This window comes from Melospiza georgiana, chromosome 1, assembly GCF_028018845.1.
Source record: "Melospiza georgiana isolate bMelGeo1 chromosome 1, bMelGeo1.pri, whole genome shotgun sequence".
Lineage (NCBI taxonomy): Eukaryota > Metazoa > Chordata > Aves > Passeriformes > Passerellidae > Melospiza > Melospiza georgiana.
Window position 1 is genome coordinate 64,009,720 of NC_080430.1, and position 26,525 is coordinate 64,036,244.

At 38.2% G+C, this 26,525-nt stretch overlaps 1 protein-coding gene across 1 annotated transcript in view; it reads right to left on the reverse strand.

Annotated features, from left to right (window-relative positions):
• The window catches only part of CDKAL1 (CDK5 regulatory subunit associated protein 1 like 1), a 379,153-nt gene that overhangs the window by 290,523 nt on the left and 62,105 nt on the right, over window positions 1–26,525 (reverse strand). The window contains exon 5 of the mRNA XM_058022013.1: window positions 21,434–21,518. Coding sequence (XP_057877996.1) covers window positions 21,434–21,518 — 85 coding nt within the window. The remainder of the gene's footprint in view (window positions 1–21,433; window positions 21,519–26,525) is intronic.

Consider the following 26,525-nt stretch of genomic DNA (forward strand, 5'->3'; position numbering starts at 1 on the left):
GTGCCATCAAACACTCTTTGTGTTTGATGTCCCTTTCATGTCATCCACAGACCTGGTATGGATCAGCTTCATCCCATCATCCACATCAATGAAAAGAGCCCTGAGTGAGATGAGCACCCAACAAGCCCCAGTCATACATGCATTGTTGCCATGCATCTGCAAAGAGTCACCTAGAGGGCCCAGGCTGTCACTATTAAGTAAAAAATGAGCAAACAGAATACACTTTAACACATGGTATATCTTTGTTTCAGTACACACAGTTGAAAGGTCCTACAGTTTAAAGGTATGAAACATTAAACCAGTTGACTATTATGGTAAATTTTCTGTGTGTAAAACAAGTAGAAAACAGCCAAACATGAAGTGCTCAATATTATACATTCAAAATTAATAACCAAATGCTATTTTTTATCTGTATAACCAAAACTTGTGAGTTGGTGCACTGAAATTGCCAGTGTACAAGCAAGGCTGCCTATTACTACTGTAACACAAGAATGGTGCACACAGGCCACACAGTCCTAAGACAAGGAATGAGGAGAGACAAAAGCATCACCCATAACTAATGAAAGTATGGTCCTAGATCCAGATAAACTTGTCACTGAAATACCAAAGCTTTGGAAAAGGGGCACAATTTTGGCCCACCTTTGAGTTCTTTAACACAACAATTGTAGAAGTCAACCAAGAATGATGAGATTAGGAGGAATGGGCTTTACACCTCACTTCATTGCATGGAAGCACTGAGCAACAGCAGCAATGCAGAGCAGCACTTCAGCATCCTTGAATTGCATGAACATACTGAAACACAGCATCCTCATCCTACATGTAAAGAAAAGACAGTAATCTGACTTAAAACAGCAAGAAGAAACAGAGGATATAAGTGCCAGCAGCCACAGAGGCCCGTGGCTGCACAGAACAGCAGGAGCACAAGCTTCTGTGCTCCTCTCTAAGTGTACACAGAGCTTTTTGTATCTCTTCAGCTCCCAGTTTAACAAGATTAGCACAAAAACAAACACTAGGCAAGCAAGCCTTTTTTTTTACCTGTGGTAAAAAGACACTGGCTTTTTGTTAGCATGAAGCAAATTCAAGATCTTTCAATATAAGTTAGCAGGGACAAAGAAATTTCTCATGTGTTTCTGTTTTCCTTTTAAAATGAGAATAAACAATACAATTCAGTCTTAAAAACATGACTGGATTTGGCTGTAAGCTCTGGCATACAAAGAACAGAAAAACCTTGATGTTATTGGAATTGCAGTGGGATTCTAGTAAATCAGTTTGGTTTTCTACCTCTGCTACCAGCGTCCTATGAGAACCTTATCAGCTCTTCTAACGCCTTCATTCTCTTAAAACAAAACTGATTATGCTTTCCTTCCTCACATAGCAGATTAATTTCATTAATATTTGTTAGATGCTGATTATACAAAATGCAACTAAGAACATAATTAGTACATAACAGTTTTCTTTCTTGAGATCTCTTGAGATGTAGTTCTCTCAGTGTCCTCATTCCTAAAACTCACACTAGTTTCATCTACTCCATGGAAGATGCTCCAAGATGCCTATCAAGCAAAGCTATAGCCAGGCATCAGAATACTTGTAATATCACAGTCTTGAACATTTCCCTTGTTCCCAAATAACCTATAGTTGGGTCAGTTACAGCTAAAAACCCTTTAGAATTATAGCTGCTCTTTTTCTCACCTCCTGACACAAAAGCTGAAACCCAGTTTCCTTTTTCTTGTCCATCCCAGAAGTTAAGCTTGACAAGATACAGCAAGAAACTTGTCATGGAGAGCCAATATTTATTGGGTCATTTTGCTTTAGGGATCCAGGTGTTCTCAGACTGCATAAATAACTCATGTTTCAATGCTTACCGAAGTACTGTAATTTTACAAAGGAAGGAAAGAAATAAAAGCCCTGTGAAGAAAGGGGGACCAACAGTTTATTTCCATGCTAAACCTTGATGCAGGTTACTACTGCCTTGTTTAGCATAAGCAAGTACAACAGATTTATCAGACAATTTCCCTTTTTTGTTTCCTTAAACAATGAAAACTACAAGCATCCTTCAATTACCTCCTTACCAAGGAAATTAGTTATGCAAGAAGCTTAATATAAAAATCAATTAGGATAAAGCTAAAGCTGCTGCAAACACATGCCTTAACTAAGGAATCCTGGAGGTAATTCAACTTTCATTCCCTCACCTGTAAATTATTACCAGTCCCACCATTTTAAGTTTTACATTTTCTCTTGGTACTAATAGGTCATTCCAACTGACAAAGAAAAGTCTGGAAACCACAAAAAAAAAAAAAAAAAAAAAAACAAAAAAAAAAACAACAACTTTCTATCTTTAAAAAACTCATCAATTAGGGCTGAGTTAAACCATGGGCAGCATTCAAATTCCAGTATCTGCACCTTTTTTATCCCCTCCAGATTTTGAAGTGCTCAATAATGGATTTCCAGTAATAGAAGAGCCACGTGGCTCATTAATTTCAGCAAAACAAGGGTAACAATGGAAGCCTACAAAGAAGTGTTGGGGCGTAATTCTCTCTTTCCTGTTACATGGCAGTGGAGAAAACCTTTCCTTTTGTGACTCCCAAGTGTGGAGAGTGGCTACAGCTCTGACCTGAAGACACAGCCAAAGGAGGCTCCACGAGGGGAGAGGTTTCCTGCCTGTTTCGAGATGCTTGGAAAAACGCTTTGAGCCATACTGAACTCAAGTTACAGCCAGGCTTTCCCTGTCTCCCACCTGAGTGCAAACTCCCTTCCTGACTACTCAGGCTCTTCTCTCCTGTGCAAACACCACACCTGTACCCATGGTTTCCACACAACAAAACACATCTCAAGTGCGTGCACCAAAAGCTCTGCTTCCTCAACCTGCTTAGCCCAGGTACCTGCATGTACCCACACTCTGGGCTTGGCAGCTGCTGTGCAGCTTGTGTTTAGGGTTTTTTGCTTCAGAACAGCAATTATTTCCAGCATTTGACAGGTGCAAAGCTAAAAAAAGGCCTTTGTTTCACCTGCTCTGTAGATAGTTAGCCCCCACTGTTTAAACTTTAACTCATGAAAGGTGAGACAGATTTTTCTTTCATTGTTCAAGCTCAGTGAGCCTTCCAACACCAACATGCAACTGAAGCAGAAAAAGCCCAAAACATATTAAATGTTGTCCTTACAACTACTGAGGTAAGTGTACCAACTAGTAGTTATTTTTCTGATTAAAGCTATCCTCTCCATTTGCTATCCTCCCATTACTATCCTCTCCATTTGCTAAGTGGCAGTGATGAATGACTGGGGGTGTTTCTCAATTTCATCCTTAAAAATAGTGTGACTGTTTTCAAAGTTCAAGGAACACCCAGAATCCATTGCACTCTCTTTAATTATTTTAAAATCTTCAAGGACCAAAAAAAAAACTAGCTTTACAGACACACTACAAGCCACTGTGGCTATAGCTGCTCCTCAGCAATATCAGTTGGCCAGCCAATTCATTAGTTATAATGAAACACCATTTTAAAATGCCATTTGTAGAGCTTTAATTATTCCACTCAGTTATGAAACTGCCCCAGAAGGCACAGAGTTATTTCCTCAAGAAACCATTACCATTTGGTAAACAAAGTGTACCTGTTAACTACACCTCCATCTGCAAGAACACGTACCACCCCCACTATCTCCCTCCACCACCTGTCAAACCTTTGGGTTCACAGGTCACTGGGGTGTGGATGCAAAGCAGGAGAGGCCAGAGAGGCTCTGACATCTCTGCACCTCTTGGCCTTCTTCCTTGTAAAAATATAATTATTCTATTAGAGGTCATTTAAAAACAATTTTAGGATTACCAAACTCAAATCAAGCACTACTCAGCTGCTGTGTTCTTCAGATTGCTTACAAACAGTTGGCCAATACCTTATTTTTCAGCTCAAAACCCCTCCCCTCCAGCAGACTGTAATTTCTAAAGTATCTAATTAGTTCTGGAAACTCCAGCAGAAAATCCTAACTCTCAGAACTGTGAAATCACAGCTGTCTTTCAAGAGTAAGACTGAAGACCCAGCAGAGGGGGATCTGACTGCCCTGAGCACAGCCAAGTAGGACAGCTTTCCCTCCAAACACAGCTCAGGATGCAGCAGGCTGCACCCCAGCCACCCATCAGCAAGCAGGGAGCCTCTGCTGCCTCTGCTTTCAGGGACTCAGGTCTGTTCAAGCAACAGCTCAACTGCACAGCACAAATTCAGGACAGAGGTGAACCAGAGAGTGCTACTGGGGGGAACAGTGACCAACTTGGCAGCCTGGAAAAGACATTCCAGGGATGCATGGAGCACAGCATTATGTAACAAATTGCTGTTGGGGTTTTTTCTGACTTAGGAAACAATGCACACGAAACTGTGGGCAAAACACACTATTTAGGTTGCAAAGTCAAAGACTTAAAATGCAAAAGTGTCAGAAGTGAGGGTGCTCCCACACATTAACACTTCCTCCTGGTGCACTTGTAACACAATTATTTACACAGGCTCATAAATTTACAAGGGCAACTGTATATTCTATGAACTTTCTAACAGTCATAGAAAACATTATTTAGTAGTCTCTAGAAGGAGAAAGCATAATGTCCTTATTATCCTCAAAAAAACCCCTTGCCCCCAAAAACAACAACAATCAAACAATACCAAAAGCAGAAACCCAGTCACAACCCAGTTCTGAAGGGTGCTCCTGCTCCAGAATTCATTTGTACTTGCAGATTGTACCTATATTCCTTTTAGAACACACTGCCCTGGGTGGAGCCTGTCTGACTTGCACAAGCAGCTTTCACTAAGAGGCACCAGGCATGGAAAGTCACAGCTACAGCTTAAGGCTCAGAAGCATGAAACCTGTGGGAGTCACATATCAGATGACTAAGCCTGGGGATACATTTGACCCTATTCCCACTTGCTGAGTTTCCAAACACTAAGAAACAAGGAATACCATGAAGCTCTGACCACAGAGAATAGTGTGAAAACAAATTAAACCATTTGTGTAAAGCACTTGCATATTACAGGGACGGAAAGTAAGGAAAAAACTTAAGAACATTAAAAATCATGCCCTCTGCAAGAGTTTTCAAGTTTTAAGAAGAATTAGATACCAGTAAATAGCACCTGAGAATGTGCCATGGAAGCTGGATCACAGCACTGAAACTGGAGGTAACCTTTAACAAACACCAGCAAGTAATCCCCAAGTAAGAATTGTCACAGGGTACAACAACAAGGCTGCATAGCTGTTCTTCATCCTGATCCTCATTTCTGCCTGCTTGATTCTGGAAAAGGAGTAATACACCTTATAGCTGTACATCTGCTGCTATCAGAAAAAAGAATTGTCACCAATACAGACTGAAGGCTGCAGAGATAGTACTGACCAAAGCTTTGGGTCTGAAATTATAAAACAGATTTCTAGTTATGACACCTACAGAGTGACCTCAGTCCTTCACTTTACACACTTTCATTCCCTTCATTGGGCTTTACAGAAGTCTAAAGAACTGCTTGAGAGAATGGAAGAAAACTGATTACAGATTTTTCCTCTGCTAAGTCTGATGTAGGTGCAGTAACAGGTCTTAAACCATCAGAAATGTTTTTGTTGAGCCAGGGGCAGGGTAGTTTTCAGCTCAACAGACTCCAGGCAAAAGGGTGGTGCCACAGTAAAACACTTCAAGAGTAAAACACAATTACTTTGGTTCAGTTGACCTAAGTCAATCTTTGTCTAACAAAGCAGCCATACACATTCCTATTTCAAATTTACTCCCTTGTTTTTCTGTATTTTTACATGCTGAGTTTTATGTTAGCTTATCTCCCCTGTGATGTAACAGAAAGCATGAAATACAAAGAGAAAAGAAACACTTTTATTAAAAAGTTTGTCCGTGACTGATTTTCTAAAACCGTTAGATATTTAGATACTAGATAAATTATATATTAGAGATCTAGTAAAAAGCTGTCTCAATGCATTTTATGGGAAGAGTTGCAAGGAAAATCACCTACTCCCAACTAGAAGCACACACCCAAATAAAACATCTTTTACCAATACATCAAAAGTAAAAACCAGTTATTATTCTGACATCCGTCATGTTTGAAGAAACTTAGCCTCAAAGAATGCATAGAAGTTTACAGATTTACCATTTTCCATGTAAAGCAAAAGCCATCCTTCTCTAAGCCCACCATACACAAAAAATTTAAGAAAATTGTTCTTGTTCTGTAACAAGACAGAGCAAACAACATGAGATTTCTAAGAAAATCTAAAACTTTCCTAAATAATTGGTACCATAGAAGAAACTAACACAATTTCCTTAGTATTTCAGGTAAAACACATGTTTCACGGTTGTAATTTACAAAAAATAATTCAGTGTCAGTAATGAACATCGCAGACAATGGAGACCTGACATTTTTCACATAAATCCTGGAATCACCTGACATCCATCACCTTGGCATGAGATAAACACTGATGAACGAGGGTGCCTGCTTCACCTTCCACAAACCAGTAAAAAAATTCTGCTTTTAATTTGACAGTTTAAGGCTAATTTTGCCCGTGTTTCTGAATTACTAACAGTCACAGGAACTTAGAAATTAAGGAGCAGAAGGTTTGTTAAGTCTGCATCTTTTGAGGAAATTTTACCTTGAGACCAGCAATGGAGTTGTTAAGTACATCAGCAATTTACCCTGAGATCACTTTATGTCACAAAATAAGGTTGTATCAAACATGCCAGGCCTCTCTAGAAGTGACTGCCTGGGGATTTTTCAGTGTCTTGCTTCCAGTCTTTACTAAGGAACATCTGTAAGCTATCTGGGATTCCTTTGCATAAGTGAGCAAACAGGATGGAACAGCTCAGTGCCAGGAAGCTTCATTAGCAGTTTTTAAGTATTAACATCAAACATTAGATCAACACAGAGTAACAACTTCAATTCAACATTAGGGCATAGGTGTAGTACTTCCTAGTGGACTTTGTAAACACCTTATTAGTATTTCTTCCCCTCCATATTCTGAATATATTTTCAATTGAGAGTTAAACAAGGATGCAAATTTCATAATGACTCCCAAGCAGTAACCCCTAACAACAAAAAATCATGCATCTGTTTATGGGAAAATATTTTGAGTATGAATTTGACCTGCAATTTATATTTCACACATGACTTCCCTGGAAATTGCCATAACAAAGTGCTAATTGCAACTGCTGACACAGCTACCCATGTTTCCTACTGCTGTGGCTCTTATCACCCCAGTATCTCCTTTTGCAAGGCCACCAGGGAAGTCTGGAAGGAGCGGTGGGAAGGTTCTTGGTTTCTTCAGTAGTAACTCCTTAGAGTCAGTTAGTCACATAACTTCCACAGAATAAAGACTGCTCTACCTCCATAATGAAGTGGAAGCCAGACACAACCACACTCTGCTTAAGAATGCAATGCCTTAATCCTTCCCAACGATAACACTTTTTATTAAAAAGGTAAAATTTTGCTCTCAAAGAGATGCATAACAATATCCTTAGTTGATATAAAGCTAGCACATAACCAGGAACCTTTATTGAGATATATATAAACACACAGAGACATACTTTTTTTTTATATTACATATAAAAACATGTTTAAGTAATATACAAGCCTGCAGTGCTTGATGTAGCAGTGTTTATTCTAATTGAGTATTACAAGTACAGAAGAACTTGGAGATTGGAACTAGGTGATCTTGAAGGTCCCTTCCTACCCAGGCCATTCGTGATTCATTCTAAGAAGGGGGTGGTTTGTTTGTTGTGTGCATTTGTTGGTCCTGGTTTGTTTGGGTTTGGGATTTTTTGGGTTCTCCACCCCACAACTGCCAAACGCTGTATTTCTCTGCAGACAGCAGAGAAATAATAATGGACATTATGAATGCACAGATCAGACTTGCTTATGTGCAGAGAGGGTAAAGCAACAAATAAAGTCTACTTAAATTACATGAGGGACTATTATTTCTTGCACACACAATAGCAACAGGGAAGTTGGATAACCTGCAGCAGTGAAGAGGGACTATTTGTGTTAGTCACTGCTTGGCTGTGGGGGACTGCTCTGAACACAACCAACTGAAGGAAAACAGACAAGAGACCTTAGGAATTACTGATCCATACTTATAAGTTCCAGTTGTACTTAGTTAACTTCTCAACCTGCATGGATGCTGATATCCCTGCACAAAATAATTCAACATAATTATATCAGATATCAAAAAGTATAAACATTTTTGGCTTAAGTTAATTTAAAAGAAATATTTAAACAGTTTCAGGAATTTAATTAAAGCAGTTTGTTTACACATAGTAGAGAAAGCAATGGTCCTATGCTATTTTTGAGTATTTTCTTGCTCTCCATCTATGATACAAACTCCTTACAATCCAGATTTAACATAAGCCTTCCTTATACCTGGGTTCATCTTGTAAAGCCTTGGATTTCTAGGAGACAAAGTACCAGAAACAATGCTAAGGTATGGAATAAGGCATAGCTGCCTTTGAACTACCCATGTTCTCAGCTCTCCTTTCCATCCTAAGGACAGGTTATAGAGTATGACAGAGAGCAATGGCCCTGTAGAACAGCTCAGTAAGAGAGGTCCAGAAGCAGAGCTGCTCATCTCTGGGCATGGAGAGGTGTTCTAATTGGAGATGGCTGCTTTATTTCCACACCTGTCTCAGAGTTCTCATATAGTTAACTGAGATACATAAATACAAGCAAAATAATTTTTACTGCTGGTGTAACTCAAATTCACCAACCCCAGCTAATAATATATCTTTTCCCCCCTCACCTGCAGGGATATCTGGAAAATAACCTTACTTGTGAGTATGCAGCTATGAAACAGTATGAGTTTTGCCAAAATAGAATCACTCTCCCCAGATCTTTCATCAGGTTTTGTCGTGCTATTATTACAGCACTGTGCCATTTATTCCTATGTGGGATCCAATGTATTAGCCAAAGATAAAGTGAAATCACTTATCTAATAAAAGGTTCTGCAAATAAACTTCGATTTCAGGTTCCAATTCAGAGTCTTCCCTGTCTCTTAAAAGCAAACACCAAGAAACACATGCTCAACTCTTAACAAATCAGCTTGTAATAGCTACTAGCCATGCTCACTTCTTGCATGCATTCACATAGCAATATATACTTTTCCTCAGAAATGCAAACTGAATCCCTGTGCAGTTCAATAAATGATGGTTGGGGTAATGGTTCAGTGTGCCCACATCGCTGCTATAGATAAGTGTCCTTATAAAAAAATTAAGCTAACCAAAGGAAAAACAACAAGAACACATTCCAAATTTACTGTGGGTGAGTAACAAAACCTCTAATTACACAGCTTCAGATCTCAATGCTGAGAAAAAGGTAACCCTGGGAAAACATACTGCAAGCATCTCATTATCATTCAAGTCAAAGTAAGAACTAATATTCTTATTGAAAAGGTTTACCCCTTTCTATTACAGACATATCAAAATTAATAACCAAGAAAAAGAGCATTTTAAATCAGCACAGGGAAGTAAAAAAACCCCTCAAGCAGTGATGTAATGATTTTCTAACTCTATTTCAAACTCAAATCCTCAGGATAGTAGGTAAAGATTAACAAAAGAGCACCCAGGCTGTGAACAGTTGCGTGTCCCTGTCAGGAAAGACAAAGGTGGGAAAGGAAAATGTAGCATCACCATCACTGAGTTACTTGAAGCATATTTTGAGAAGACAAAATAAAGCTGCTCCCTCTCTCCATCCTGCTACCTGCCATCTGTCCACGAGGCCACAAAGCAAAGCCACATCTTTGGCAAGAGGTGAAGCTGGTAGCAGCTGTGTCACCACAACAGCTCCAGCAGGGAGCAGGGGAAAGAGAAAGAAATAGGGCAACTCTGTGTTCTCTTCACATGGAAATACTGCACCAAGCAGTGATTCCCAGCTGGAAACCTCGTTATGTAAGCAATATCATTTAGGACATTAGAGGAAGTCAGTTAGAGCCCATTCTCCTCAATCCAAACATACTCCCTGATCATTTTCTTAGAATATGACAATGTCATCTGAGCATGTGGCTTCTGAGCAATAGTCACAAGAAATTCAAGATCAGCTCACTGCATCTCAACCACAGCATCAGTAAAGAGTCATAACAACAGAGTGCACAATACCTGGCTTGTTCTCATTAAATGTCCTTCCTGCAATAATTGTAATATGTTAAGCAGCATTTCACAATAGCTTAACTTAAAAATTTTGCAACAAGCATGCTAAACTGGTGTCTTTTGTGAAATACAAATGGAAACCACAAAACCAAGAGCATGCACTGCTTGATGTAAAAACTGTGAACTGTTGATTTAAAAAACATGTTGCTCAAGAGATATTTTAACACTGCATTATGCCATTAACACTGAAAACCAGTGTATTTCAAATGTGAAGCCAATAATCCCTTGCCTCATGAGAGGAAGCCAAGAGGGACTTGGGGGTGCTGTGGGATGAAATACTGAATTTCAGCCATCAATGTGCTCTTGCAGCCCAGAAAGCCAATTGTGTCCTGGGCTGCATCCAGAGCAGTGTGGGCAGCAGGGTGAGGGAGGGGATTCTGCCCCTCTGCTCTGCTCTGGTGAGACCCCACTGCAGTGCTGTGTCCAACTCCAGGGTTCCAGCACAGGAACATCCCTGACCTTTTGGAGCAAGTTCAGAGAAGGCAACAAAGACGATCAGAGGTCTGGAACACCTCTCCTATGAGGAAAGGCTGAGAGAGTTGGGGCTGTTGGGGCTGTTCAGCCTGGAGAGAAGAAGGCTCTAGGGAGCACTTTCAATATGTAATGAGGGCTTAAATGAAAGATGGAGACAGACTCTGTAACAGGACCTGTTGCAACAGGACACAGGGTAATAGTTTTAAACTAAAGAGGTTGTCTAGAGAGGTGGTGGATGATCCATCCTTGGAAACACTCAAGGCTAGGCTGGACAGGACTCTGACCTAGATTAAGATGTTGCTGTTCATTGCAGAAGGTCACACAAGGTGACCTTTAAAGGTCCTTTCCAACCCAGACCATTCTGTGACTCTGTGATAGTGAATCCTACAGTTACCACATCCTGAAGCTCCAAGTTTACCATACATTGAATTTATATTAGTTCAGGACTAAATTAAAAGCAACTCTGCTGAGCCATAGAGGGAAGGTCAAAACAAAGCCTGTGCAAAACCACATTTGACCTGTTTTCTATAATGCTTGAGTATATATGTGTTACATCCATGTGTACATAAACAGTCAAATTTACAGGTTATAAATGCAATTACAAGCTATAGGACCAAAAGAGGCCACATAAATTTCATATGTGTAAAAGCAAAAGAACCACAACTTCCACTTCTTGTGTAAAAGTTCATCCATTTCAAAAATCCTTCTATTTTTGGTCTTTTCCTTTGAACAGCTTAAATCTTTTTGCTGATTCAGTCCAGCACAGTTCACCTTACCAAGCTAGCAAATGTGGCCAACACTGGCTAAACAAGAGAGCTCCTACTAATAGCAAGAAAAACAGTATTTTGCTAATATGAAAAAAAGAAATACCTGAAAGAATAATTTCAAGTTTAGATATTATGTATTTTAAAGGCAGTATTTAAAGCTAAGAGCAATTTGAAGTAAAAATCCCATTTCCTGCAGCTTTCCTTGGATAGGAAGTTTTACAATCTGGATTCAGGATTCTAATTAAACATGATTTTCCTTTCTGAAAGAATGTGAAATAAAATTCTTCATTGTATTTAGGATATATTCATCATTACACATTTTCTGTCTCTAAAGAACATTTTTCACTCATCTTCATTTTTTGGAGTTGTAGGTATCAATTTGACAGCTCCACAAAGTAAATGTTCCTATTTAATGACTGGTACAAGGAAAAGCATACAAACTAGACATCTATTATGGAAATGGGCTACATTAAAAAAGCACAGGGAGAGACAAAATAAAAACTGGAGACATATGAAGTATTTAGGAAAAAAAAATCCATGCTACCCAATTGGATTGAGGTAATCACAGATTGCTTCTACAATGAGTTTTGCTGTATTTTAGATTAATTTTATTTAACACTGTACTTTTGTAAAAAAAGAGCCTCTGCCTCTTCACTACTGAGTTTCCCTTGAGGTTATGCTAATAAAATATAACAGACCCAAGCAAAACAATAGGTTTTTTCCTACTTGGAGTAAACACATATAAAATTTCTTGGTGAGTATTTGTGTTATGTTGGTAGCTGGAGCCGCTAACAAACATCAGTTTCCATTGTGCTTGGAGCTGTAAAACCAATACATGAAAACAGTTGACTATTTATCCTGTTAAAAGTAGTTACGAGATATTATCTCTTAGCAAAGTTTCAAATTCAAGCACATACTTGGAATGAAACAATTCTGTGGTCAACTGTGTCTTGGTGTTAGCCCATGTTTCTGCCTTTTATTTCATTGAAAGCTAAAAAGAAAACTTTACAAGTAAAGAAAAAATTTGGATAAAACATTAAATTCAAGAGGAACAGTTGTCTGCTCATGTCCCTCCCAAGAGTGGTGCGCCAAGGGTCAAGTCAGCAGCTGAGGTGTACAATGCCAAACATGAACTGCTGTGCTGCACTGGTAGTATCCCAAACTGCCTTGACTAAATATGCCACAATAAAACCTTAATAGACATAGGAATTACAATGGAACTCAGAGTAAAAAACAAGAGCTTTGTTGAATACAGACAAACAAATAAAATCACCAACATTATTTTTGCTCTTTGTGGGTTAGCATCTAACAACCATGAGAAAAATGCTTTCAGAAGTATGAGAGAAAATGGTTTTGATTCTCAAGCTTACCTGAACAAGCAAGCATTCTCTGTTTTAGGACAAACACCCATAAAGCATTAGTAGATAATCTTTTGAATCAAAAACAAATAAAAACATACTTGTCAGTAAGGACAAGTTTAGATCACGTTGATTTTTGCATTAGTCCTGCTACAGCAAGTTTCTGCATGTTTTCCTATATTCCCTCCCTAGGAAAAGTCAGGCCTGCTAGGACAACAGCCAACCTGCAGCTAATTAGATAAATAGTCAAAGCTACCAACCACTGGCTTCCAGCACTCAAATCATTAACCTTTTCTGCTCAATTCATCTATCTGAAATAGTAAAACAAAACACCTGTTAAGATAGGGGGACACATAATATACCAAACACTAATTCTGCAAAGCTCATATAACCCATTTAAAAAACAGCTAACAATTAGTATTGCTGAATCACCCTTTCATCACTCTGCTGTATTTCACATATTCTGGTCTACTAGTTAAAAGTTCAAACGAGCAAGGGGAAAAAGGAAAACAAACAAAGCCAATGAAATATTCCGTTCTTTTTCACCTCTTATGACTGTACTTTCTGTATGAAGGCAAACCAACCCAAGCAGAGCTCTGTCCTCATCTTGTCCCACGTTATTCCAATGGACATCAATTAATACTACATCCTCTCTCAGTAATGCTATTGCTTATTTGAGGCAAATCTAAAATCTCTTAGTATCTCCTGCACTTTTTAGTGCTGGAGAAAGTAATTTGGTTACCTCTCAATAAGAGAAAGAGACAAGAAATTCCCCAACAGATGGGAGGTGAATGTCAGAGGGCAGAAGCAGCAAGGATCCCCAAATTAATTGCAACATAAAGTTCAGCTTTAGTAGTCCACTACTGGGCACAGTCTGCTTGGATAAGTCATAAATATTGTTCCAAGGACAAGAAAATACACACAGCCTACTGTTTGAGGTAATAAAAGAGCACACTACAATGTCTCAGACTGCTGCTGTTTCCAGCAGTTGCCCGCTATCTCACCACTGCTTGAATCACAAGCTCCTCAGGAGTTGTCACCAGCTCTCTGCTTTGGCAAACTCCACAGGGGCATTTTCCACCTGAAGGCATGCTGACTTACAAACTGTTAACGTTCTGATTCCATTCACATTCCTCAAATTCACACACACAGTGGTGGATTTTATTCTTTCGCACACCACAACCCAAGCAAGACTTTTGAAGTGTTTATTTTGTAGCCTATTTTTTGAACAGTGAACAGAAAACCCTCCAATCCAGCAAGGATTAGCTAGAGGTTAAGGTGCTAATCTGAAGTGTGAGTTAAATTAAGGAAGGAACTTGGTCACAAGAAATCATGGTCCCCATCCTTTTAAAACAGGCAAGACATTTAAAACAGATTTCAATATGTTTTTTATGTACCTGCTCATAATAGGAAACTAAGCATAGTTTTGCTCAAATGTCTCCAATCCCTCAAAAAGCTTCTTCTTTCAAGCCCTTGATTAAGCAACAAAACAGACCCGAAACTCCTGACCCAAAACAGTGCCTGACAGTTTCTGCTGTATCTGTGCCTGGTCTGGGCAAAGAGGGGGTCACCAGCACTAAGAGCCCAAGGGAACACCCCATCCCCAAGGCAAGCATAGGGCAGAACAGCATGAGAAACACTAAGAAAGCCCAATTCTTCCTTTTGCTAATTTCATTAACTCTGTCTGGAGAGGTTTCCTAAAATTATACATTTTGACCAAGTCTGAGAGAAGAGGGAAGGACTGTTCTGGTTTTTAACTAGAGATGGATATTAGTAAAAGGTTCTTCACTCAGGGTGGTTGGGCACTGGAACAGGCTCCCCAGGGCAGTGGTCACAGCACCAAGCCTGGCAGAGTTCAAGAAGCCTTTGGACAAAGCTCTCAGACACATGGTGTGACTCTTGGTGTGGCCTGTGCAGGGCCAGGACTCGATGGTCCTTATGGGTCCATTCCAGCTCTGGATATTCTACAGTTCTATGACACCTGTGTCCTCATTTTTGGTTGACAAGGAGAAAGGTGAAAGCATTAGTCCATGAACTATCAGGAGAGCTATACTTTTTAAATCAGAAGTCTTCCTTGTTTACCCACATCACTGAAGTGTAATGGTTGATTGCATTTGTTTGCAAAGGGAAGTGTATCTTGTATGTTTAACAATGAACTTAACTGATTTTCAATGTCTGTAAACACTGTGTGTGAAGCACCAGTGCTCCTGGAGCCTAAACAGCTGGGGACCTGTAACTACAGCCTCAACAAAAAGTTCAAATACAGATACATGAAGTCAGGAAATAGAGTTTCAACTCTATTGTCCTGGCCAGGTCTCATGTCCTGGCCATATTTCCTTCTATAAAATTGCAATCAAACATACCTTTGTCCCCAGTGATCTGCCTCAAGACATAAAGAGTATCTAAAGCTAATCAGCCCACTGAAGCATCTGAGGCTTAATCAGCACTGCAGTACCACCTCCAAGCATCAATATCATGTCATACTTAAAGGAGTCCCAAATGTGTTCCTATCAGAATAGAAAAGATTTCTAGAATCACATTCAGAAGCTGATTTTAACAGGTTCTGTTCCTGTACTTTTTTAAAAACCTTTTAAAATATTAAACTAAAGTGCACGCAAGTTTATAAGCCAGGCTTTTGCAAATCTCTGCAAAATGTGGCCATGTAACACATGCATTCACAAGCAGCCCATAATCCTTTTATCTTCTAAATACTATGCAATGGAAAGCACTCAGTTCTAAATGGTGTGCTTTTTTCTGTGTTTTATAGCATCATGTCAAACAGCTTTTAACATTCTTTTTTAGGGCAGACATGAGTGCAAGAAAAAGAACACACTCAAATGCAGCTAAAAATCACCCACTAACAAACATCATTCAAATCACAGAATTCTTCACCAACAGCTATGTCTTCCATCAGCTTAAGGCAATAAAAGCATGCTTTACAATATTAAGTAAGTGTAAAAAGAAGAAAAAAATACTAGATTGGTAAGGTTTTAAATAAAGACTTCAGTTTAACAATATTTTTGTTCTAAGCCTATCAAATCCTTCTGCAGCATTTGGAAGCCACAGAGCATTTGGAGTCAGCTATGTTCCTTGGTAAAGCTTAATCAAATATACAAATGTGAAACTGGCATTGCTTAAGCTGAGAAAGGTTAACTAGTACAATGAACAATTTAAAAAATTATTGTTTCGTAATATGGATGGCCACCACTGTACAAAAAAACCCTCTCAAATGCTAAAGTAGAAAATCCATCTTGAAATTTTTGCCACAAAAACCCAGAAGCTAAATAAAAAAAAAAATCCGGTGAACATAAGAGAAATTTTCAGTGTTTTCAAATAATTAATTTGTACACATTACATCAAAGATTAGAGCACTTCCTAAAAAATTATTTCTTTACAAAACAGAATGAGGTCCAAAACTAATTTAAAACTTAATTTTGGTTAATGGTGTGCGATTGCTGAGATCTTAATAGATCTCTTACATCTGTAAACATAAAAATATTGTGCCTAAATCTAGTCCAATCAAGGTTTTTATGAAGCAACTTAAGCAGTCACATAAGCTCCTCAGGTTGTTCTCAGAAAAGAAATGTGACTTTCAATTCTAGCTAACTGATTTACAGCCTCCACTCAAAACCAAGTAACTCCTGTTGGCTGGGGAAGGAGTTCCTCTCACTGTCAACATGGCATGAATCTTGAATACAATCACTTTGCCAATCTGTAGGTGTGTGAGCCTGTCATCCTGGCAAAAAGCAAGGTTTTCACCAACATGATGTAGACTAGTTTAGAGAGTCTGAGCAAGGAGTATTATTGACAACAGTCTTAGGGGAAAAGAAATCCAGTGTCCAACTTCCTCCCACCCAATGAAGTTTGCTTTACAGGCATTTTTACTTCAGAGAATCCAGGCCTTCCTCAGATTTCTTCAGTACAAGTGGGGAACAGCAGTACCCCTACCTACAATTCTCAGTACTGCCCTGGTACCTTAGGTATTCCAACACAAACACCCCAAATCATGGCAACACCCTATTTCTGTAAAATGCAACAAACAGCCAGGCTCTGACACTCAGCTCAGAAACTTCCACCTGGGGGAAGTGATCTTCTCATGCTAACAGGCTGTATAAAATAAAGAGCTTTGAAATACTTATGTTTCCTCTCCTGGAAGTACATCACAGCTTAGATTGTATTGCATGAACAGTATAAACAACTCTAAATCACAGTCTGCTTTCTACACTGGAAATGTATTAGTAACAGCAAAAGGACTAACGCTGAATTGAAGAAAGTGACAACCCTGCATAGTGTGCAATTTTTCATTTTGCTCCATTTCAAAATGCATCATATAAATTACATTCATAAATGTTGGGAAAAAAAGAAAACAAAAAACAACAACAAACCTTCCTCCAGGGTTATTTTCATTTGCAAAGATTTCAAGCAGCAGAAAATTATTCTTATCTCTGAACAAGTTTTTGTATTTCTTAAATAACCTCCTTCTGTACTTAACACCAACACAGTTGCATTTGGTTAACAGAAACCCTGTAGCATCCAAAGGCAGTCATGCCTTTTGCTCTTCAGTTTAATCCACTGAGCTTTAAACAACTTGCAATGTCTACAATCACAGTCCTCTTAAACAAACATTTCCACAAATTCTACGGGTTTTGATGCTCCTTCTAGCATGAAAGTGAGATCCCCCACGCAGTGTTTATTCATGAATTGGTGAAAACTGTAGCAAGGACAGAACTGGAAGCCACATGGTACTACTTCAGTGCTAAAAGCCCTTGCATCTCTGTCACAACTCATAGCTATCAGAAAGAAAAGGCTGAACACACACTGGAGCGTCCCTTAAAGTGAATGCAGCAACAGATATATCAGAGAATCTGTGTTAATGCTACATGCTCATTGCATATAGTAACAAAGATGATTATTTATAGTGGTCAGGCTTATTCCATAGCATGAGACAAGCCATGGACACCTCAACAGCATAGCCACATCCTTCCTCCCAGACATCATTCTGGCTGTTTTGCTAAGCAAGTCACCAAATTCCTCTCCATAATACTTCAACCAGCAGGAGAACTCCTTAAGGACAAGCCAAAGTCCCCAAACACATGAGTAACTTATACCAGCACTTAGAAAAGGATTAAGCAAGGGAAAAGACAGCTAGGCTAGAAACACTCAAGAGCTTCTGAATCTTCAGAGGGCATCAGGAAAACTGGGTTACGTATCTGAGATGTAACAGTCAAGAAAAGAGTATCAGAGCACATAGAAATTAATGGAGCATGAAACTGAAGAGCAAAATAACTTTATTTTAAAGGAAGCAAGCTCCTCTAGCACACGCTCTTGGGCTTAATTCTCTTCATCAATCTTACCAGATTTACTGTGCTTTACACAAGTTAAGGTTAGTAACTTACTTCCTGAATGTTTATTCTTGCTATTACCAACAGCTAAGTTTTAAGAAAACTACTTTTATTTATTTTGACTAAAATCAATGGTAGCAGAAAATGTTACCTGATAACCTTCTGCAAATGAGAAAAAAACCAAACAAACAAACAAACAAACAAACCACCCACAAACACAATAAGCAGAAGCACATAAATGAACCACAAAAAACCTAACCAATACAAATAAATAGTGACATCTCTCTGGAAGAAATTTAATGATATTTTACTTACTTTTTGTTATTTATACTTATTTATAATATGTTACATATGTTACATATTTATAATATGTTCTTAATTTGTTATTTATATATGTGTTTTTAAAACACATATATACATATACATTTAACTCATCCAAGTTGGTCCCACTGACAGATGATCAAAACAAAGATATCATACTGAAACATTATCAGCAAAAAAAATGTGACTGACTTTTAAATAAACAGAAAAATTTTAAGTATTATTTCATTTTAAGGCAAAATAAAGTCAACTTCAAAAAATAGAACTTTCCAAAAGCCACTAATTTCCTGCAATGCCCAGCAGCTACTCTATTAAAGCACAAGAGGTAGATCCATCACTAATCAAAACATAAGCCTTAATTTTATTTTTTTTTAACTCCACCCACTTAATTATAGTGGGAATTCTTTATTGTTATTGCCTAACTCTACTTTAATCTTAAAATTAACCAAGTGAGAATAAAATCTGCCCAGGAAACTCTCTCAATTCCCATCCATAAGCTCCAATGCCCTCCATACCACTACTCTGGCTCAGCAAGTTCAACTTTATTGATACTGAAGAACAGGAGACTACTCCCAAGAGCAACAAGAAAAAAAAAAAACAAATACAAAGATTATACTGTCAGTCATCTTTTATCAGCTGTATACACATCTGCAAAGTTCAGAGTGTCTGGGAGTGGTTTTGCTCCTTTTTTAGAAGAAAATCAGATCAGAAAAAAGTTGTACCTACAGGACTTCTTGGGTTCTGGCACATTCTCTGGCCCATGTTACTAGTGAGTGATGAGCTTTTTACAGTCATTCTTTGACCACCAGTGGGAACACACTACCACTGGTTTGAATCAATGCATTTAAAAGTCATACATTCAAGCAATGTAGGAACTGTTGCAGTGGGCACAGAATAAATAAATACTTTTCTCAATAACAGGCATAATACAATGTAACACTTTCAGACTGGTTTTTTTTTTTAGAAGAATTTTACAGGGCTGGATATTAATTTTTCTGCTCCAAGCATGTTTGCTTTGACAACACACAAGCACACTACATGTTTGTTAGTCAATTGAGAAAAACAAAGCTTTCCATAGTTACCAACAAGCTGCTGTGACAGGATATAATGGCAGTTCATTTTCCTTCACCCAAACTTCATGCATTGCATTTTTGCTGTAACAAATTAAGAACTATTTGGGAGAAGTTGTGTTCTTTAGAGAGACAATGTGCTTCCCTTGTGTTTAATGAGAAATTAAAAATGCTTATGAAAAATCAGAAACAACTACAGAAGATGTCATTCTCCATGGCTGGGAACTGCCAGGATCTGAGACTAGAGCATGAATGCTACAGGAAAAGGACAAGTATGGGGAGATATAAGGATAAAAAAGAATAAATCCAGGCTACAAGTAACATCAGGCTCATGAACAGAGCAGCAACAGAAACATGTTCTTCAAAGAAATATTTTTGGTCATTTGCTTTCAGTTAGGCCCTCTTTCTTAACCAACTCTATTCTCCTGGCTGGGACACACACCGTACCACATCATTTCTGGAACAGGATTAGTAAAATAGGAGGATGGCCACAACTGAGCTGGAAAGTATCTTGTCATCAGTTCTGTTGGCCAACACACACTAACTGCTGGAAGTATTCTGGGAATAGTTTGCCTTTTTTTTTCCTTTTTGGGTTTTTTTGGTTTTTGTGTTTTTTTTTTTTTTTTTTTTTTTTTTTTTTTTTTTTTGTTTTTGTTTTTTTTGTTTTTGTTTTGTTTTGTTTTTTGGGGGTTTTTTTGGCAACAGAGGAGAAAAGCCCTAAGCCATTCTGGTCACCAAGTGCAACACCAGCAGCCAAGAAAGTAAAGCACTCTCAGGGGTGGAGGAAATTTCTGCTGTGCCACCTACACCTACAGCAGGCAAGTGGTTTCTGTTCCAGGTTACAGCCCTGAGAGCCTGTTAGTAACTCCAGCATTGCAAGCAGGTAGCTTATATCCAGCTTCTCTCTCTTCTCTTTCCATCCCCAAGAACCATGTGTTTCTAACCAAAATGGATTTCAACAGCCAGTCCATACCCAGAGCACCACACTAAATAAATGGCTGCACAAATAGCCAAAATTGTTTACTAAAGGTAAAATGTACACGACACACACCACAATATTTCTTTATACTAGGCAGTGACAGCTGTATGGGTACAGGTTTTCTAGTTATTCTCACCATAACTACACTTCTCCAGAAATTGGAGGCAAAAATCAATACCATGTCATTTTGTTTGACATCAATGGAATGGTACTGAGTAATAAAATATTCTTCACAAGGCTTCTATTATAAGGTAATGAGCTAATCTTTCAAGAAAATGCACAGTGAAATAGCTGTTTTTAAGTATGTACCAGATACCCTTTACAAAGAATCCCAGAACTGGTTGGAAGTGGTTTCTGGACCATCCCCTTGTCCAAGCCCCTGCCAAGGCAGGGTAATCCAGAGCAGGTGACACAAGGACATGTCCAGGTGGGTTTGGAATGTCTCCAGAGAGGGAGAGTCCATGACCCCCTTGGGCAGCCTGTTCCAGTGCTCTGACACCCTCAACATGAAGAACTTCTTTCTCACCTTAAGGTGCTTCTTGGCATTTAATTTATGGCCATTGCTGCACGCAACTGAAAAGCAAGTCCCAGTTAGGCCATATTTAGGTAGATGAAAAATGAAACAACCTAACATTTTATATATTAAAAAGCAAAAAAACAAAACCAAAAGCACAGTCAACTCTTCAGAAGACTACAACAACATTGTCTTGAAAAGTGATATAAAAGTCCCTATCTAAATGGGTCAAAAGTTCTCCTAAATAAGTGTAGTGATAATCACTTGCAAGTTATTGCTATTTTTTAAAAATACACTGTACCTTACAAATCCCTTCTAGAGAATTCACCATTGTAACACAAACTCAGCACATTTATTGCTTTAAAACACAAAATTACTTCTAGATTGAAAACACAGAGCTTTAAGACATGCAATACTCACTGATAGTTAAAAATAAAAATCTTTGTAAGGAAACAACTTACTTGATTGAGTTTCTGAAGTGGTCCTCAGCAGGATTTTTTACTGTACAACTGTTCAGCAACCATAAATCTGCTTCATCAGAGTTATCTACAAAACAGGAAAAAACAAACTTGCATTAAGAATTATTTAACCTGACAACTCCTAACTTTTATAATATTTTTTAAAAACCCCAAACTGAGCCATTAATAATAAGTTGGCTGTTTGCAAGATTACTTTATATTCAATTACATTCTTGGAAGAGGTTTTTTGTTTTTCTTTGTTTTGTGTTTTAGAATAAAAAGAGACACATTCCCCATTGTAATTCCATTTTCATTTTTTGCCAATGGGGAATGAGGTGTTATCTCATTTACCACCTGAGATGCCACTAGATTGCACATCATGGAAAAGAAAGTTTTAAAAAATGGTCACAACTCCCAGAAAAGTCTTGCCTAGACAAAGGCAAAATTAGGTGGTCAACAAAAGCAGGTTTCACTAAGAAAACAAAATCCCTGCTTCAGCTCCACTGTGAATTAATACTACAAAAGAACAAATCATAATTCATAACATGTAAAGCTCTACCAAAGAGAAAAGTCAATGTAGCGGGTTTGGAAAGAAACAGACATATTTCTAGTTTTGGTTATATCTTAGTTATAGTACAATTATAGCTCAGCAATTTTCAGACAAAAGATATTCAAGCAACCAATATCTGTTTCCATTCAGATAAGAATACTTTTTTTTTCAGGATCCAAACCTTTCTGTATGTTCAAAGCCTATTGATATCTAAATTCATTAACTGAACTGAATCCCAGAATTATCTGCAGATGCACATATATAAACTGTAATCCTGTAAAACATGGCCTATACTACACAATTACTAGCATAGTCATTATCCTTGTGAAGTTAGAGCTTCTTTTTTTGAACAAAAGAATAAAGATAATCTATCTCAAATAGTTTAGTGCTTTAGCATTCATCAGAATAGCTTGTATCAGTTTGGATAAGAAAATTCGTGTCACTCGCTACTATTCCGTACAGGGAGCAGTGAAGTATTGACTGATGTATCTTTAAATAACATAAGCCAGTGAGCAATGAATACAGGTAAAACATAATTTTTAGGATGCCTTACTTGAACTGATGTCCTGCTAAAGCAGGAGGAAGCCTACCATGACTTAGGCATATTTACACATGCACCCATCATGCATGTATCCATACAGGCATGAATATCCTTTTTCTCCATGCGCACACACTTATGACAAAATGCTAAAATTGAAAAAGCTTTCTGTCTCATGACATTTTCTTCAAAGAAATCATCATTTACAATTAATTATCAGTCACTTAACCTAGGAAGCAGGTAAATTGAAAATAATACATAAAAGGCAACTAATGCTAAATAAGAGAAAACATTCAGGGGGAGTTCTAATCATTGTTGACCAATATTACACTATTAATTTGGCTAAAACAAAACTTCCTTTCACAACAGGGAAAGACCACAAAACAGTCACCTAAGCAACATTCAGACCATTCAGACCTGAACAACATTCAGACCCTTTAGCTACTTTAAACAAAACAAATATCTGACCCTGTCAGGCTGGGAAAGGGCACTCAGTTTTTCAGCCTACATAGAAGTCAAAATAAAAATGGAACAAAACGAAGAACCCCTCCTGCATGAAAACTACATTTTTAGACTAATGAGCAGACCCATATACTATTACAAATATAATCAGAGGTTAAAATAATTGATCAGGAATTATGTACAGACAAGGAAAGAAACAGTTTCAATGTCAGAAAAAGAGTGATTTCTTGGCCTAGTCAGATGTACCAAGTATGAAAACAAACACATTTTAAAAGTAGTTTTCCAATCACACAGCCAAACCCTTGTATTTCTTATTCTTTTCAGCAGCATAAAATGTTTATAAATTCAGCCCCACACCCATAACACACCCACCTGAGAATTAGGGGTGGGACACACACACACACTAAATAGCAAGAGGCCAACATTTAAATGAGACGTTACATTTAACAGACAACAGCTGCAGTAGCACTCATCCACCACTGTAAAGCACAACCATTTTCGAGAGATGCCTTTATTCAGAGGAGAGATGCCTTGAGACAGAGAACACCAGCTCTGGGCTTGGTCTCAGTTCCTCCTTGTGCCATGGTTTGCAGGTGTGCAGGAAGAGACAACACCATGGCAATGCTTCTCCCCTAAAGCCAAAATCAAACCCTCTCTTCAAAACAGCCTTGGAAAAAGTAACACATTTAAGTTTAGAAAGCCCTTACATAGTAAGCCAACAGGACTCATTTCATACAGCAGTTGGTTTCCAGGCTATTAATACATTGACTCCTTCACTGAGGGACAACTGCAACACTTTATATATATCACGCATATTAGAAAATCTCCCAAATACACATAAATTCATTCCTTAACAGGTTTTATCCTCTGCAGAACAGAAGATAAAAAGCAAAGGCTTTTACAGAATAAAATCTCCTGAGCAGTTTTGGGAAAAGGAGTCTGATTCATGTACACATCTAAAACTCATTTATGGAGCATAAAAGTGCAGCTGAGGTTTGTCCTCCTCTTACAGCAACAGTAATGTTTTATTATATTCAGTTGTTCTATTTCTGCCTTTATTTTTAAATCTTTTTTTTCTAATTAATTCTCATGATCTCTCAAATGAATATATGTACATACAAGTTTTGATTATGCATATATATAAACATATAGACACACACTCATGAGTTATATTCATTTATTAAGTGTCCATATCACAACTCTTCAAAATGACAGCTGAATTTTCTTAGTACTTTACTGCCCTTTTCATACTTAACATAATTGCATGCACTGGTGTAAACTCACCCACAGTCTACTGCATTTTTTCAATAAAATTTCACTTAAAAAGAAAAAAATTGCCAACGGGGCCTTTTTGTATCAGGTTGCAGGGAGATGTGAACATTTGCAACATTGTGGGAATAACTTGTCAGCGGTCACATTTTGCTTTGCAAGGCCTTGATGGATGTGTGGAAACAAACATGGACCAAAAGAGCAGACTGGGCTTGGCATGTATAAACAACATCTTCTGGCTTCATAATTACTAAATATTAAGCAACACAGGGGTAATAATCCTTTATTCAGGGCATGAAAACTGGAGCAACTGGCTACCTATATATATATATATGCATAGGTATATGCATGTGTATATGTGTGTATATATATGTGTATATACACCTATAAGTGTTCTGACATGAGTAGGTGCTACTGTTCAGCACTGTGCTCAAATAAAGAGTCAAACAGCTCTGACAGTCAAATAAACTCAGGCTTCTCAAGACATGCCTAGAGAGGCAGGGGCAGACAGCCCTGAAGATTCCCTGTTTATCCTCTAGGCAGACAGATAAAAGAGTTTAGGTCTGGATGGGAAGCCCCACATGAATGTGGTGCTGCACCCACTGAGGCATCCATGCACCCTTCCTTGGAAGCTCTCCACCTGCCACCTTCTCCAACTCCATAGGTAAGGTTTTTGGGAAACCTCCAGCATTTCAGTGAAGAACAGAGGCCTGTGTTTGGGAGCTCACACAGATCTGAGTGAACAGGACAATCTAAACTTGACAGAAGGTTTTCCAGCAAGTCATATAGACCAAAAGGCAAAACTGAAGCAAGAACCATAAGTACAGTGAACATCAGTTACAGCAGTGAATATGATATAGGTGCATATATCCTGCAACAATCTTCTCTATTTTTGCCATATATTTAGCCTAATGATACTTTTCTCATTATGGTATTTTGCTGCCAACATTTCTTTTTATGAGCTACTTAAACAGTTTCCTCTTTGATAAGGCATTTTTAGAAAGAAAAAAGGAAGATATGTCAAATCAGCTTTGTATTAAATGCTCAAAAACACAACTCAAAACCATGGACTTCTTGCATTGTGACATCTTTTCCATAAAAAAAGGCTACACTGGAAGTAAACCACAAAGTCTATCATACTCTCTGAAAAACAACATAGAGTACAAAGGAACCTAAAGGTCATGGAAACTTCTGAGCACTTAAGTTAATTGGGAAACTCTGGAAAACATGAATTGGCTGCATTATGCAATACTAAGATGATAAAATGGTGAGAGTCTGTAACATCAGTATACCTACAGAGGAAAATAATATTTACAATTCTTTTCTAACTAGCAGTGTCAGTTTTCTTATCATTTCAGAAATCATAAATCAGCAGAATTTCTTAAGACTGTAGTAATACTATCAGCTGAAAATAAACAACTGACTTGGGTTTTTTGCCTGGTCTCTTAACTTTTAGTCTTTCTTCTTTCAATTTTTTCCAAAACTTTGTTTTCTTCCAAGCCCCCCCCCACCAAACACATCTCCTTGAAAATCAAAACACTCACAAAGCAAAAAATTAGAAGAAACATAGCTAGTGAAGCCCTAAAAGAAAAGCCTTTCTTTACTTTCCTCAGCACATCTCTCTCTGCACTGAAACCACTACCAGATTTGCTCAGCATAGTTTGCTAAAAAAACATGACTCATAACTATTATGACATACTTTTAAATACTGTACATCAATCTGAGAAGTCCAATCTGAAAGCAGATCTTTCTCTGTAATCACTGAAGGCTCTTCCAGGGTGTTTCCCTCCAGCTGTCCTTATCCTGTTCCTAACCACTCTGCGAGTCTTCCTTCTCACCTTTTCTGATTTTGTTACTTCTAACTCTCTTACACAACAAATATACCTCCAGTTTCTCTGCTTCCAGGTGCTGTATTCTAGCGTCTCTTCCCATTTATGGATCTCTCCGTTAAAGCTTTGTCCTGTGTGTACTTCCTTCCAAAACAGCTCTGCTCCCTCCCTTGATACCCTGGTTGCCACTTCATGCTCTGGAATAGCATAAAACGTAGTAGATCCAGTAACATCCAAGGTATCTGGAATGTGTGCCTGCAACTGTACCCCATGGGAATCATCTGCCCCCAAAAGACACAAATATCTAAGCATGAGGACACCTCACAGCCAGTTACAGAAGTCATGGAGCATCCTGACTGGAACAAAGTTGCCAAACTAATTCTTTTCTTTCGACATCCCTGTGTCACAGAAACCCACTGTCACTCAAATTAGGTTCCTGAAATTAGG